This window comes from Balearica regulorum, chromosome 8, assembly GCF_011004875.1.
Source record: "Balearica regulorum gibbericeps isolate bBalReg1 chromosome 8, bBalReg1.pri, whole genome shotgun sequence".
Taxonomy (NCBI): domain Eukaryota; kingdom Metazoa; phylum Chordata; class Aves; order Gruiformes; family Gruidae; genus Balearica; species Balearica regulorum.
The window spans coordinates 29416985-29429444 of record NC_046191.1 but is presented as its reverse complement, the minus strand read 5'-3'; the positions used below and the strand labels follow the sequence as shown (position 1 = coordinate 29429444).

Here is a 12460-nt window from a genome sequence, read left to right as displayed (position 1 = left end):
GTTACCTCCGTGGGATCAGTAAGGCAGCCATTCAGGCATCCAGTTATAGTTAACCCTTTAACTGGCTGGCTTGGACAGCAGTCGGGGCTGTTTGCAGGAGGCAGGAGTGCGGGAAGGAGGGATTTACTGTTTCATGTCCCGGCACTTAAAAATATATCAAAGAATCCTCCGCAAAAAGAGGTGGGCCAGTTGTTCTCAACCCATTTGATCCTTGCCTCCTAGCACGGAAGGTCGATTTTTCAGTGGAAGACGTTCAGAGTTGAGGGATGATCACAGAGGAGAGACAGCATTTCCTTCTAAGACCAGGACCGCGGGTTAAGTCCAGCTTCAGGTCTAAAGTGATTTGAGTTTGGCGTCACAGCTCACCACAGAGCAGCAGGAGTTGGCATTATTGCACTCATCATTCAACACCTCTGAAGGTCTCTCCTCAACAGGCAGGGCTCCGGGCTGACCTCGCTAAGAAGACCAAACTACCTCTTGTCCCTGTCCCTCCAGGTCATGGCTGATGTTACTGGCCAGGCATCATGGAAAAGCTGGCACTGCAAATAAAATAACAGGAGGACTTCACGTGTCTGCAGATGCTAGTCCTTTCACCATCACAGGCTCAAGCACTCACACAGAAATAACTCAAAGAAAGCATCTCCTCTTCGGGGTGGTGGGAGTTTGTGGGGAGCCACCAAGGAGACGCACAGTCTGCAAAGGGGAGGGAAGGGACAGAGGGGGTGCCAGGGTCCCTGTGAGCCTTGGCACACAGGCAGCTGGTTGAACAAATCTTGCATCAGAGAGTGAAGGTGAGGTCCACCAGCCAGGAGACCGAGGGGACAGAGAGCAGGACTGTATAGTGAGCAAAGGTTTCTTATTTGCCAGGATAGGGCCAAGCTCCAGATAGCCTCCATGTCCTCTTGCCCAGAGGGAACAACCGAGGACGAGACAAAGGAACTGATGAGAGCAGAGTCTGTGTGCAAAGGAGCCAGGACCCTGCTCGTCTGGGGAGCTCCCAGAGCTTGGGCTGCCCATCGCAACGTCCCTTTTAAAACCTGATTACATTAAAAACGCACAAAGCCTCTTCCCAACTAAATTAATGGAACTGGGATTGCACTACATGCCAGTGAGTGCATTTCCTTAATCCCTAACCCTGACCGGCTGCTTCGATGCGCTTTAACTGAAATCAATCCTTGTAATTCCTTAAGCCCCTTTAAATTTCCTCATTAACAGCCTCGCTCGCATGTGGGGCCACAGCACATGATTTCCTAGAGTCCAGCAGCCCCTACTCCTCTATCCCACTGCTGCTCTGAAGCGATGGCTGGGAGCGGAGCCGGGTGCCCCCTCCCTTGCAGCCTCCTCTAGCAGCCTGGTTTTTGGGGTACTGTTACGAAACAGCTTTCTGCTCGCCCCCGCTCCCACCCGCTCACCAGCCCCCGCAACAAGAACCTGCCCAGCTCAGCAGCACTGAACTTCCCTGCGATCCCAAAGTCTGTCTGACTTCACGGATGCCGAGACCTATATTTCCCATGACGGCAATCCCACTGCTAGGCTAGCATCCCCAGGGATATTTCCTCTGATTGCAAATAAAGCCAGTCAATTACGACTTTAGAACTATGATCTGTGGTGCGTGGTAGAGGCATCCCAGCAGGGGTCCATGGCGAGGTTTTTTTGCCTCCTGCTCCATCGTTCATCCTACCTCCCCCCTCTATGAAAGGACCCTGGTCAAGGAGAATTGCCAGTCTCATCACGGATGTGTTTTGGGGGGGTTCTCCTTAGGAGATGGAAAGGGAGGGGTGCGATTATGACATTCAGGTTATCAAACCACCCCAGGAGATCACCTGAGCAAACATAAAGAAGCCATCCCACTGGAAAAAATTAGCAGCACAAAGGTAAAAAAAAAAACCAACAACAAAAATCCCCACAAACCCAAACCACTAGACCTCGGGGGCTTCAAGAGATTAAGACCATCCATTCACATGCAGAGAAAGCCAGAAAAAAAACCTGAACACAGCGGCACTGCAGACAGACACAGAGAAAAAGATACTCACTGCCTTTGACCTGTCCTCTCTGCTGGTGGGTCTGCGCTGACAGCGTGGTCAGAGAGGCTCTGGGGAGAGAGCAGAGCGGTCTTCTTCAGAGACAACCCCCTGCACGGGGTGAAAGTCACACTTGGACACCCCTCCCCTCCCCGAGCAGCAGCAGCGCAGCTCGGAGCAGCTCTCTCACATCCAGCAAAAACCCCTCCAGCAGCCTCAACCCGACAGGCTGGGGCTCGGCTGCGCAGCCGGCTCCCACCGCTCATCGGCAGCGCTGCCAAGAGCCCACCTGATCAGCACGTTTCACCGCATCCCTCCTCGCCCACCGCCTTGCTAACCTGGCCGCAAAGCCCCAGCGTCTCCCCCGTTGGAGATGGGGGACCGCTCCACACGGGCAGCGGATGCCGAATGCTGGCAGGGAGCATTTGGGGGCGGGGGGGGGGGTTGAGGGGGATATGCCTGTGAAAGCGCTCGCTGTTGTCACCCTCGGTATGTTGGAATAAAGCATCCGCCTGCATCGTTTTAATCGGCTCCTCTGTGGTTCAGGGAAGGCTGCTGCCCTCGGATCACGGATCATCAAGAGTTGCCACAGACAGAAGGGATGGGAGAGTTTAATTAAACAGCCCCGGTGTCAGCAGGGCCAAATAAAATCCTTACCAGGTAAGGGAGGACCTCATTGCAGGCCATGGGATGAAAGAAGAAAAAAAAAAATCCACCTGCCAAGTCAGTGATGTGACTGACCCCTTTCATCCGTCTCCCCTTCTCACCCGATGTGTGCGGTCCTGCTCCCTCCCTGCCCCCTTCCTGGGTGCACTCACCCCAATTCCCTTTTCTCTCCTGCACCCACATTTCTGTCCTCCAGAGGATGCATAGGGGGTGTCCAGTGCACCCCAGTGACTCTAACAACAACCTAACCCATGCACCTGAGTGGTAGGGCTGCAGCACAGCCCCCCATCAGTAACAACATCCAGGTGTCACACAGGCTGCACAGGCACCCACCTGGGTGACTGCCTCACCGAGAGCTCAAGCCATAGAACGCCCATCGCTTTTTTGATCCTAATGAAGTTGATTGACTAATTAAAATAAAAATAAAATAAAAATAATAATAGTCCTCTGCAGTTAAACAAGTCATTGCCTTTTTCCTGGAAACTTGTAGTCACCTGCCTCTCGTCGGCTAAAAAGCACTGCTGGGCCTGACATGCTGGTGCTACTAGCAGGAAGCATGTCTTGAGATAGCACATTATCACCAGCCAACATCCTTGGGGAGAGACAAAGTCCTGCAAAACTTACTACAAAACCACAGGGATTAGTAGCACTGCAGCAATGATCTCAGCTCTCCATCATCTTGGATCCCCTCCTTCACAGCTCCACTTGGCAAGGAAATATTTGCCTTGTTCTCATCCTCCCATTGCAAAGCCCAGGTCATCCTGACCCGGATTAATCATGTCTCCAGTTATCAGAAGACAAGCACTGAAAAAATGCTGTGGCTGATACAATTTCCTCTCAGCCAAGGTCAGAGGTTGAGGTTCATCTTATGCCTCTGGTACCACAGGCTGGTTTGTTCTAGTTAAATAACAGTCAGCATCAGCCCTTGCCCCAAACTCAAGCCAAATTTAATACATCACCAAGGGTTTAACTTCTAACGTGTCATTTTTATTTTAATGCATTTCCGCACATCCAGGTTCTCTCTTGGCAACCGCAGGATGTCACGAGTGACAACATTTTCATAATACTTCCAGGACATCCCTCAGATCTCATTTGCACACAGACATTGTGTGGTGGGAGAGGTTCAACAAAAGGTTCAATCAACAAAGCTCTAGATAATTCTGATCCCCAGATTATTCAGATACCCAGACTTTGCTGCTGTCTCAAACAGATTAAAAACTCTGATGCACTAACTCTGGATGGGATGGACCAGAGGACCTCGTGAGTGCTCCCACTCCTCCTACTGCTCTTATGCCAGATTTATATATTGCCATCTCACAGCCATCGCCAGTATGGACAGAGACCCCAATTCCTATTTCTCCAGTACGCCCATACACCCTTTTTGTAACCTCAGTGAGATCCTGGAGCAACCCACAAAGGATTCTAAACATTGACAGTTTTTTCTTCTAGTTTCCTGGGCCAGGTGTGAGTTAATAGAGAACAAAAATAAGTGAACTGTGTTGACACAGGCACTATGGGAAATGTAATTAAATTGCAGATAAAGAGAATTATATTTTTACAGGGTAATATTTTAGAAAGCTTCTGTGCAGTAGAAGAGGTTTATAGCAAATTCCTTCTAAAATAGCCCTCCTGCTTCCGACTACTCTGTAGCTCCTATTTAAAAGCTTTTAATAAAATAACTCATTTTGATATTAAGCTTGAATCCCATCCAAAATTTTAAATCTCTCCAAGAAATACTTTAAAGCCATTTCCTCATGACCTGCTAACAGCAAACACACAAGCAGTGAACACGTGCAGCATTGGCTTGTTGGCTGTCACTGGACAGGGTGGAAGGGAATTTGCCAGCCTGTTCCCTGGACAATCTTCTCTCCACCATCTCCAGGGTCCTTTTCACCCTCCCTATTATTTTAAATGCCTCCCTGCCTATTCCATGTGTTTAGTCCATTGATCATCATTCTGGTGGTTTTTACCCTAAAACTTGTTCTGGACCAAACACCTTCACCAGTTTCACTTGGTCCCTGTTTCTGCCACCCAACTGCTAGACCAAATCGCGTGGCCTGAAGACATCTACCTGTTCCCGCCAGTACAGCCGCCCTCACATAGCCATCCGGACCAGGAAGGCAGCTCTGGCTTGTGCCTCCCCAGATACAGGGACGCTGCTCCGGGGCTGGCAGCTGACCACCCTTTGGAGCAGGAAGATCAGAGGATGCCCACACCGACTAGCTCATTTACTTGGCTGACATCTCCAGTGGGTTTGCCTTAAATAAACTCCTTCACCTTGACATTTCAGCAGACTTCTCCCTATCTTCTCACTCTTGCTCTGTTTCCTCGGGGGTCTGCTGCCACTCTGGGATTCCATTATTTTCTGCTTAACGAGCCATCACGCCAAGCCCGCCGCTGTCTCATTTCTGACTTCGTGACCTTGTCATATTTACAGTGATCCATGCCACAAGGGCTTTGAACTTCTTTGGGATTGTGTTCGCTCTTACTTTGCGACTTTTCCTGGGTCCGTGCTGGCATCTCTCTTTTCTCGTACTGTGCTGCAAGGAGCTTGTTCGAGGGCGTGCTTCACAACTTGCTAGTCCGAGAGGTTTTCCCTAGCGCCAAGAAAGCGCTTCTTCAGACTGCTGCGATCTTTGGCAGCTACATCCCCATAGGTGAAGTCATTCTTTGGTATGTTTTCATGAGACCCTGCTGCCTCTGTGATCTCTTTGGAAGATGCTCGGTGACGTAGGCTCTGTGACGGCAAAATGCCGATTGCCTCCCACAATAGTCTCTGCTTTGGGAATTCAGGTGACCCGCATGCTGCAGAGCCTGCCTTTGGCTCAAGCGCAAGCCTGCAGCTGTGGTCCACTTCTGCTGTGACCCGAGGGGGCTTTGTTTTTCGGCTGGAGGACTGGAAGGAACACCCTTGCCCTGGAGTGACAATCCTCCTCTGACACTTGGTCATTCAAAATTTATCCAGAATCCAGCCTGGTACCTGTATGGGCCCAACCCCAAGGTAATTCAAATGAGTAATTAATTTATCTCCAGAGCTTGCTGTTCTCCACCACTATTTGCAATTAAAGCTGGAAGAAAATTGTTAGTTGGTGACACCTGACATGCAATGCTCCACTCACTGTGCCAGGCTGCTGCCTGCTTGGTTTAGGGTCCAGGGGAAAAACACGCTTGGTCCAGCACGAGGTGACTGTCTTGGCAGGAAGGAATTATGACTGACAGCTTCCTAAACTGCAAAACAAATCACAGACCCGTCTTACTTGTGATGAGAACCACAAGAATAGCTCCCCCTTCTAAAAAGAGGCTCCAGTAACATCAGGAAATACCCACTGAGGTAGCTCAATGTTTTTAAGGGGTTAATTTTTCTATTCACCTTAAACCTCAAATCATTCTCCACCATCAGGCCAGGCAGGCAGGAAATCCTGAAAGGTGAAACAAGGAGAGCTTGAGTTGCAGGGGTAGGTGAGGAAACCAAGCAGCTGATATACTGGATGGGGGGTTGATAAAAGAAGCCACCTCACATGTGTTAACAAGGCAGGGCAGGAGATAGGAGACACCCACTGAGTTGAACTCCTCTTGAAAATAAAAGACTGTGTTTAAAAATAAAAATGAGTTACATAAAGTGTGATCCACAGTTCTGTCTCCGGCTTAGCTCGAGAGCATGGCAGCTATTTAAATTCTCCCCTGTGTCAATGATAAAAGTATCTCCTGGACGTGTTCGTGGCTCTCAGGCGTTGCGATTGCTGCAGCAGAACAGATGTCTCCACTGCGAGAGGGCTCCTGGCCCCAGCTTGCACACTCCCGCCTCCCTCCCCAATTCCTCTGGGCAGGTAAGACACAAAACCGACAGCTAAGCAGTGCAGGAGGCTCCGGGCTGAGAGGGGCAGCAGAAATCAAAGGGAAGAATTTCTCCTTTAAAGCACTTTATTATAATTTCATAATTGTTCTCTGAGGAAACGTGCTCCCATGCCCAGGAGCGCTTACACGTAAAGAAGCGCATCAGTGCCTCTGCGAGAGGATGCTGTTAGCACGGAGCAGGGAGGCAGAAAGGATTGGAGATGACACAGAGCTGCTCTGTGCAGCCTTGGAGTCCTCCCAGCTTTCAGCATCGCTGCTGCTGTCAATATGGCAGCGTCTGTAAGGCAGTTGGTGTGTATGGCTGGGAAGCCGAGACAGATCCACCCCGACAGACAGAGCTCCACAAAGATTCCCGACCGCAGATGCTCCGGCCCTTGTACGTTTTGATTGAGATCTGATGCTCGACACAGGCCAGGGAGCGAGGCTTGCTGACAGACGGGGTTAATTTTCTGCTGAGAGATCATTCAAGGTGCTTGCAAGCAGCCTGCATTTTGCTAGCTGAACACTGCAAACTAGTCGTTTATTGAATGTTAGAAATAAGCCCCGAGACCTCGGGGTTGCAGTCACAAATCCATTTATGATGGACAAGGTCTATGCTTCTCTGCTTTTATCGCCGCTATTTCAAAGGGTTGGGCTTACAGGGCATCCAGGTCCCACAGCAAGGATTTACTGGGGTTGTTAACCACTATACAGATACACAACGTGGCACTAGGAGGTCATTCCCACTGCACCAAAACACCTGAGCAAGTGCTTAACTTTAAACACGTGAGCAGGTGAATGGATATTTGTACAATGAAATACAGAGCTAACCGCATGGGTGAGCTGGGATTTCTCTTTCATCTCTGGAGGCTGCTGCTCTAGCCTTAATTAAAACATAAATGAAGTTAGATGGGCTCATCCTCTTTCTCCAGCAGATGGTGGTTCTTTCAGAAAAAACGTCTGCTGCATCCAGCACCAATCTCTCCTCGGGAGACTGGCCTGCCATCATCGCCCGTGTCCTGCCAGCCTGGACAGAGATGCACACCAAGCTCTGCCAACGCCTGCAACGGTCACGCCCTAAGGACTGGGCAACGTCTCCGGAGCCGCGTGGAAGGACCGCAGGGCTGCTTCGGTGGAGCCCGGGCTGCGGGAACAAGTCTCAGAGAAGGGCAGCGCAACAGGACAGCGAAAGCACAGCCCTTTATGCAACGTGTACGCTCCCCAGATGGATCTGGGATCCAGTGCAGGGATCACCAGCTGCAGACAGAAGACGCTAGCACGACGGGTCCCTTGTATTTATTAGCTGTGCCAAATTACCAGCTTGTTGCCCCCCACCCATCGAACAGCAAAGAGATGTCCCTTGCTGCTGCAGGGATTTCCATGAGTTACAGCAGCCCCACAGCCCGGGTTGCAGGAAAACAAGCCCACTCGGGTCAGCCCCTGGTTCTTCCCCCAAAGAACGCACACGCTCCTGCCATCTGCAAGTTTTTGCTACAGCCTCTGCTCGATGCAGTTCTCTCGCCTCCAACACATTCTCCTTTCGCTCCAATTAGTCTTATTTTTAACTAGCTCAGCCCCAGCGTTCAGCCCGGGTGTTAGTCACAATGTCACAGATACCCTGGCCACAAATATTTAAAGGAAATGCAATCCACCATTTTAAAACAACAACAATAGCGAAGGGGAAAAAAAAACCGAAGAGACGGGGCGATCTCAGAGCCACAGGCATCAGCACAGACTGATGTTTTCTCCCAGCATCAAAGGCCCAGCGCTAATCCCATTGAAACGGAGATCACCCCAGAACCAGTCCTGCTTCTGTATCAGCCCAGCCAGGCCTGGGCTGGGGTTAACGTAAGAAATACGCTGCTCTCTTTCCCCGCCTGCTAATTAGAAGCGGTGCCTGTATCCCTTTGACCATTTCTAAGATGCCACGGGAAGATTAATGCACCGGGAAAAGCTCTGCCATGACATTAATAGGGGTGACATCCAAGCAGCATCCTTCCCCTCCCACTTTGCTTGCAGATCCATCCTTCCCCACAGCAAACTGGGGCAGGAGCAAGTAAATATCCCTCCTGCAGGGACTCGTAACCAAGCAGAGGACCACAGAGCCTTTCATCCCCACCAAGGCCACCTAGCTCTTACCTGTCCTGCGGCTGGCAGCAGCGTGGTGGCTATGTGACTTTTGGTGCTTGACGGACACGGCTGGTTGGGACCTTGAGGAACGGTGTCTGCAGACTCCCGGTGCATCGGGGAGGGCGAAGGACCCAGCCTGGCCACGGCTATCTCTGGAGGAGCAGCAGCACCGTGCCACTTTTCCTGGCTCCCTAGCCCTGCATCTCATGAAAAGAACAAGAGCTGGTGGAAGGAGGGGGGTTACGAAAGAGAGGGAAGGGGGAGAAGGGAGAGGGAGAGCGCGCTCTCACAGATGCACACACGCAGAGCAGAGGCTTGTATAGGATGGCACTGCCTGACTTGTTCTCATTATTGCTGCAGGCTGGCTGCTGCCCATGGAGAACTCGCCAGCATCCGCTGCTGGCCGGGGGCACGGTGAGGAAAAGGACAGGGAAGAGATTAGGGCCTCACGGACCCCTGGAGCAAGGAAAACTACCACTTGGGCACCAGGCGCTTTGTTGTCTTTGTTTGCTTTTACCTGGGAAAGGAAGGGCCGTACTAGAGGGCAGGAAGCGATTGCAGTGATAGAGTTCAGCTTTTCCTTGATGACTCCTTTCCTCCTTCGAACATAACAAGATCCCCAACCCCAGTCCTCCTCAGCTGTGCTGAGGATGCTCAGCCTCTGGGCTGGCCTGACCCAGAGCTTTTAAAGATGGCATTGCATTGAGACAGACAGAAAAAGGGTCGCACGTACCCAAAGCACCAGCAGCGTTTAAAGCTCAGCCTTTTCCCACCCCGTTCCTGTTATCCGGGTCATGCCGGTACAGGTCCGAAGGCCTGGCAGGGCTGGTAGAGAGTGTGGGGAGGCACTGCAGCCATAACACCTCCCGTTTGTGTGGTGCACAGAAAGCAGCGTGCAGAGCTGCCTGCAGTCCCTGACGCTGCTGCAACGACAGACCCAAAACGCCAGGGATTTGGGCATCTAGCCGTAATCCTCCCCGAAGGGGCACCAATTCCCCACTCTGTGGATTTTTACAGTGCGCTTTTCTAAAGCATCACATGCTTAGAAGTGCGTGCCCCTTCGGAAGGAAGGAAGAGCTTTGTGCCTAACGCCTTTTTCAGTTTTTTGAAAGATCCCACGCCTCTTCCCCTCTTCTGCCCCAGTGGTGTAACCCTCAGAGGGGCTGGGTCTCACCTGGGGTGCTCAGTTTAGAAGGATTAAAATAAAAGTCAGATGTTTAAGGTATTACACCCTCCCCTGAGACCCCCCCCAGTCATCCATTTACCACAGCTCCCTACTCTAAGGTTTCCCACTGGTGATTTCAGAGACACAGGGACACTGAGCCACATGGCTGCCTTTAATAAAAATCAGCATGCGATGCACTGAATTACAGGCGCAGAAAGTCTCCAGGTCAATACCCTCCACAGCAGTTAACCTGAGACTACATCACGTTACCAGGTCCGTCTCTATCTCTGACTCTATTCCATAATAGACCAAGACTCACCCAAGATCACGCATGCCCATCTACAGCAGAGCAGGATGGGACCCAGTCCTACCGAGACATAATCCAGCACCCCGACGGCCTGCCCGTCCAGCTGGCCTCAGGGTGTTGGTGCTCAGCTCCAGGAAACATCTCCCTTACGGGTCACTCTGCCAGGAGCTGTCAGAAGGTATTTTGCATCACAGCATGCCATCAGCCCTGGAATAGAAAAGGTCTCACTGTGGATCCATAGCTGCAGATGGCTTCTCTGACCGTAGCAGCAGATACTTTGGCCCAGGGGATAATTGTTTGAGGACCTACAACTAGGTATCGTTATTTCCCCCGCAACAAGGAGTAAGAAGCTGAGATTTGATGCTTCATCAAGGTCCTGGCCATTCCCCCACCCCAGAGAGACCCCAGCAGCACTGGGGAGCTGGATGCCTTTAGGCTGCTGAAATAGGGAGTAATACCCCTGCAGGGAGGGGCACAGGCATCTGTTTCCCAGCCCTGTGCATCTGTGTTACTTATATCACTAATAAAGTGAGTCTCAGTGGAGTCTCAGTGGATGCAAGTCAGCTTTCTTCCACCCCAGGGCTGGGAGATTTCCAAATGACATCCATTCTCTATAGTACTGGTTTTAATGCAGATATACAGCAGTGCAATCTCCCAGTACATTCAGGGGTGTACGAGCAAACCATCTTTGAGGAAAAATATACCCACGTCAGTGTTTTCCAGGGAGTGAGGAGCCATCTGCTCTGTGCCCCAAAGCATGCAACCAACTTTCCAGTCTCCAGGACTCTGTGCAGCCTGCCTGGAAGGCAGACCCTCTGGCAGCCAAACGGCTGGGATCCGACTTTCCCGGGGGCGAAAAAAGGACAAGGCACCTCAGATGATTTGCAATGCAGTGTCCAGGACTTCGCAGAGTCGTGCCACTTCAAGGGGACGCTGTCAGCACCACTGTCCATCGCCACTGTGAAGGCTTTATACAGGCAGGGACGGCTTCTCCCTTCTCCCCGGGTGAGCCAGGATTTCCAGCTGCGTGTGAAAAAATCAGAAGATTTGTTTTGCATGCGTGCGAAAGCCTAAACTTAGCGAGCAAGATGTTAATTTGTGAGGGGAAAATAGGCCGTATTTATGTAACTGAAAAGCTGCAGTGAAGGCTACGGATCCAATGGGAGAGGAGCGTATGTTCAGGGCTAACGACAAATGCTGCTATTCAGTCAGCTTTGTCGAGAGCTCCAGCAACTGCATATTCATCGCCCTACACCCTGGAGAACTGGCTTTGAGGCTTTCCAGTCCAAGAATAGAGGTCTTGTTGCATTTGCTGCTCCACAGCCTGGGTTTTGTCTGGGATTAGAGGCACCGGGATGCGGAAGCCTGGCTGAAGGAGCGCTGCAAACAGCGGCATCTATGCACGCCTGTGAAACGGTGCAGGGCTCTCGGCTCAGCAGGGGTGGAGAGCACTGAATAAAGGGCAAATTCATTCACAGACACACAGGATGGCATTAGTGCTGGCCCTTTGCTCACAGAGACATCCCCCATGGTGGATGGGGCACTCACAAAACATGACTCCCTTGTGCATAAACAAAACCCAAGCATCTTTCAAAGCAGGCAGCCGGAGCAGTGCTATTACTGAAATTAGCAGCTCGTCCTGCTGTAAAATCCGATGGCTCGGATCCATCTTGGGAGCCCTGGTCCCTGCAGGGGCAGGCAGCTTCACCAGCAAACCAACTGCCCATGACAATTCTCTCCCCTTCCCCTCACACACACATATTCTGCCCTACTTAAACCAGGTCGTGAATCCAGCAATTCCCAGCCTTGGAAATATAAGCCTCAGTGCCAGTCACTCGGGTGTTTTTCAGATGCCCCACACCCCAAGAGGTCATTTAGCTCCAGAAACTATCATGGGGCAGTGCCAGCATTGCTGGGAAACGGCACGATACGTTACTCGTCTGGCTTTGAATCTGTGACCCTGGGAAAGCCCTTTACTGGCCAAACTGGGCTTGCAAATGGTAAAAAAAGAGGCAAATTTCCTCCCATGGGGCAACCAAGAGAAAAAGCATGGAATTTTGGATGCTTGCGTAGCTTCCGGTTCCACTAGCCCCCAATCCTGGGGCTGTGTTCCCGGACACCTATCTGAAAGCAGCAGGGAATGAGACTTCCAGAAAGGACAGTGACCCAGACCTTAGACCATCCATTTGCAGAGTCCAAGCCAGCGGCAGTACCGAACAAAAAGCAGCACGACGGTATCGTAACTTCTGTGTGCCTGAAGTCCAGCCTGGGAGGTAAGGGAGACCACCCCATCGCAGGGGACCAAGGGACCAGGGGCTATGACCAATATTAAGTGTT

General features: G+C 51.3%; 1 protein-coding gene across 8 annotated transcripts in view; it reads right to left on the bottom strand.

The window, feature by feature from the left end:
• Nucleotides 1–11143, bottom strand: part of RGS8 (regulator of G protein signaling 8) — a 30006-nt gene extending 18863 nt beyond the window's left edge. For 2 of the 8 annotated variants that reach the window (XM_075760338.1, XM_075760346.1), the window contains exons 1-5: nt 10832–11143; nt 8661–10330; nt 5807–6106; nt 2034–2092; nt 6–539 (exon numbers count right to left, since the gene is read on the bottom strand). In XM_075760338.1, coding sequence (XP_075616453.1) covers nt 6–31 — 26 coding nt within the window. In that variant the 5' untranslated portion in view covers nt 32–539; nt 2034–2092; nt 5807–6106; nt 8661–10330; nt 10832–11143. Of the gene's footprint in view, nt 1–5; nt 540–2033; nt 2117–2359; nt 2447–5806; nt 6107–8660; nt 10331–10831 lie in introns of those variants that run through there. The other 6 variants (XM_075760342.1, XM_075760343.1, XM_075760339.1 and 3 more) reach the window with 6 other exon arrangements.
• Between the last annotated feature and the right edge of the window lie 1317 nt (nt 11144–12460).